The sequence below is a fragment of the Volvox carteri genome (genome assembly GCF_000143455.1).
Source record: "Volvox carteri f. nagariensis unplaced genomic scaffold VOLCAscaffold_94, whole genome shotgun sequence".
NCBI classification, from domain to species: domain Eukaryota; kingdom Viridiplantae; phylum Chlorophyta; class Chlorophyceae; order Chlamydomonadales; family Volvocaceae; genus Volvox; species Volvox carteri.
The window spans coordinates 1-3864 of NW_003307637.1; the positions used below are offsets into that span (position 1 = coordinate 1).

A 3864-nucleotide genomic window follows, 5' to 3' on the forward strand; every position below is an offset into this window, starting at 1 on the left:
TCCCTCGACAGCAGGCGTTTGCGCTCTTTTTTTATTACTGTGGAATAGAGGGTATTGCGCAGGAGTTGTCGCCGCAGCTTTTCTGAATCAGCTCCTGTAGGTGCCGATAGGCAGATTTGGGAGGTTTTGGGTACAGGCATTTTGGCCCGTTACGGCGAACGGCTGCTGCTGTGGCGCTCGCTTGCGGTGTTCCTGAGACCTGCTGCGGACCGATCAGCGCGCCACTGCCGTGTCCCACAAAACCCTAGAGACGGCGGCCGACAGCAGACGATCAATAGTAGCCTAAGGCCAAAAGATCAATAGCCTAAACCCTTAAACCCTAAAACCCTAAGGCCGAATGCTAACAGACAGCTTACCTTTGGTAGAGATGAACCGCACAGCCCCAAGAGGTTTTATTATGCTTATTAGTGAATAAGCATTGCAAAAGGACAAGACTCGAAGTTGCATGAAAGCTCTAGCGGAAGCAGCGGATATCCACTTTGCTACAGCGCACAAAACAACGATTGAAAAGCTGTGACCGATAGATATGTTAGGGATTTCCCATAAGTGCGCGTAACGTGATCAATCAATCGAACACCGAGCGCATGTCTGGACACAATAGTATCGAAACCATGCTACGATCAATCTCGGTGACACATGAAGGCACAAATTCAAAACTAAAATTAAACAACACGTTTATCTTGCACATGCGTACCTGCGCACTTGCCCACATGAGTACCCAAATGTGCATGAGTATGTATAAGTACACATACTTATTTGGTCATTTGGTTGCGTTTGTGTGAGCTCAAGCTGTGATATACACAGTCGCCGAGCGCAGCAGGTAGGAAGTACAATCCCGATTTACGCGTCGTATTACGGCCCTTTGGGCGTGTGAAAGGTGGTTGAAAAGCACTGAAACGGCATTCAAAGCTCTATTCCAAGTATGGCTATTTTTTCTCGATAGATGCAAACTCGTATTAATCAACGTTTACAAGCGATGCCTCGAAGGTGCTTCCTTCGGCGTAACCTTAAAACATATTAGATGTACTCAAATCGCCTTGCGATGTGTTCGAGGGGGCTACATTTTATGAGAGCGCTCTTTCACGTGCTTTCGCTAGTTGTGATTTTAAACCTTTTTAAACGCGGGACTCACCTACTGTGTGAGGAGGTTCATGTACATGCTATGCGATTTTGTTGAGGAAGTGCTCCTCTGTGCAACCCTGCTCCTGTTACTGTTGCTGTTGCTCAAGGTCTGGACAAAGTCCTCGATGCCGGCGGTTAGCGGCGTATCTTGAAATTTGTCTGCGAAGCACAAGGAAGGGCCTTGCCGTTCCGGCAACAATCAACATGATGCTGTATGGCACTGCAATGTCAGATAACTAAGCATTTGCTTACCAGTTGAGAAAACTGCTGCGAGCTTTCCTAAAGTACAATTACGGCCGTTGGGTCGAATAGTTCTCGGGTACGGCCGTGGCTTTGCTATTTGATGACATTAACAAGGTCAAAATGCGTTCTTGGAAAGTGTCGTGAAGGTATGATACACCACGAACCAGGAAATGTTGCCCTGTTATTTTTACTGCAAATCTTGATAATATGATCTATTACCGTCGTACATTTAGCAACGACAGCAGCACGCTTGCTTCCAGCTACAATCGTCATATGGAAAAGTTTGTAAGAGCACCAGTTACGCGTGGTGTTCTATGGGATTCCGAAAGCCGAGAACGCGTTCCGTAACTTTTCATACTGCCTGTTTTACTCCGCCTTCTTACAAGAACATTTAAACACGTTAAAAAAAGATTGAGCACGATGTGTAGTATTAGTATAACTCTCTATGACCTTCGCTAAAAACCTTGCTAGTCAGTCATTTTGGTCGAGGACTGAGGCATTGAACGCCGATCCTCGGTACGCATCCCCGGTACCTCTTTCGCAGCATCCAATGCAAAAATTAACACGTTTCCTGAATTAAATCTTTCGTGTAATCTTTCATACAGCAAAGCGCTTCACACAACAGGGCCGCGCGCAACTGTTGCACGAAACTGAAATCGAAGCGCTGTGCGCCCTCCGTTGTTGGAAGAGAATCAGGTGAAAAATCTATCTCCGTCTCACATATTTATAAAAATTTCATTGTAATTATCCAGGGAAGGTGTACATAAAACGACGCCGCGGAGTACAGTTCTCTTCTGCCTTGAGTCCGTCTTATTAAATGATTATTACCCGAGCCAGTCCATCCCACCCATCAATCCACCACTATGGCTCGCGCCGCGGAGCCCACCTGAAAGCCATCATCTCAACTGGCGCTTTTTCCTTCGCCTACCTTCCTCGTCCCTCTCCTCTGTCGATTGATGACTTCTTCTTACCCACGGGATTCGTGTGTTCACCAAATATAGGACCAGAGTCCTGTGTCTCTCTTTGCAACTTACCAACGAACAGCGCAAACGAGTTCGCACAAACACATCAGCAAAACACATGATCAGAAAGGTAGCCCCGACCTGCCAACCTGCCCGCAGTGCGAAAACACCCTAGCCCAGCCGAGCAGCTTTTACCCCCCTGGGCCGGGCTTAACAACACCAACCGGAAACCCAAACCGTGCGAGCCCCCCTTTTTTTCACACCAGCCCTTCCTTCAGCCGCGCCGCAGTACGCCTGGCTCCATCCTCCACCTGGACGCACCCACACCTCATGTTGCCCATTCGGTGGAGAGTCTGGTCCCTGCTAAACTGTGAGCCGCCGGGTGTCACATCCGATGTGACGTGTGCAGCGCCGCAACGAAACGGTGTTTCCTGTAATTGTCGTGACATGGGAATCCAGTCTTTGAGAGAAAAATCGTGACAAGGAAATTGTTTGCCACGATTTAGGACATGTGTTTGGGAGCTGCGGGGAACCCGTAGCATCGGTGCCTGATCATGTAATGTAATGTAATGTTACAGAGTGGGAGGCTTCTGGGCCGCTGTCAGTTCTAGATCATCTTATAGCACCATATAGCACCATCCACCACTACCACACTGTACTTCGCCATACGAACTGCAAGTCCAAGGCGGCGGATCCAGCCTTCAGGGACCCCTCCTCATCCATTCACCCGAACATCCGAAGAGACAGAGGGTTCGGCAATCGCCACCAATCCAGCGTGCGAATCTGGTCCATCAACTGTGACCTCAACTCCACATCTCAGCAGCTAGCCATAATCTCGCGCTCCCGACTAATTCGGGGGTCTCCCCAGGAATTAAACCCAGGACCTTAAACCGCTAATTGCAGTAGTGTCAACCCAGACCAGACCTGATCATGTGGCACACGTTGGTCGCCTCCTGCCCGTGTCGCCCGTCCTCGTACTTCATAGTGTGGTAGGGGTACAGGTATTACAGCGCGCCCCAGACTCCAAGGGAGTTATAACCCCGCAGGGTGGTAGGGCCAGCGGGCCAGCGTAATGTATTACGTCCACCACTGCTCTGACATCGATCCGTGTCCAGTTCCTGATTACCGCTTGTTGCAGGTCGACTTTTCACTAGGGCAGCAGTAAGAGGATGCGATCGAGTTGGGTCGGCGGTCATGACGCATAACTTTGGACGAGAGAATGCAAAACTGACTGACCCGCCCACTGACCTGCCCCTGCACGGCACGCTTTACAGACCACAGCTTCTCCCCCCCACACACACCCACACCCCAAACGACGGGAGGAGGGGGGCTGGTGCCCCTCTGAAATACTGATCCGACGATATGACATTCCCCTACCTGTTTGTATCTGCCGTCAACCACCACCGCCACTACCGCGACGGGCAACCCAGCCCTGCCCAACCCAGCCCTGCTCGCCCAAGGAAACCCCACGTCGGTACATACGTACATACGTACATACATATTTACATATTTACATACGCATACACACCCACACTCG

The 3864-nt window shown here is 50.0% G+C and overlaps 1 protein-coding gene across 1 annotated transcript in view; it reads right to left on the minus strand.

The window, feature by feature from the left end:
• Positions 1–1132: 1132 nt before the first annotated feature.
• The window catches only part of VOLCADRAFT_108130 (uncharacterized protein), a gene marked incomplete at its 3' end in the record, with an annotated part of 20818 nt that continues 18086 nt past the window's right edge, over positions 1133–3864 (minus strand). Inside the window, exons 22-23 of the mRNA XM_002958423.1 lie at positions 2653–2695; positions 1133–1281 (exon numbers count right to left, since the gene is read on the minus strand). Coding sequence (XP_002958469.1) covers positions 1133–1281; positions 2653–2695 — 192 coding nt within the window. The remainder of the gene's footprint in view (positions 1282–2652; positions 2696–3864) is intronic.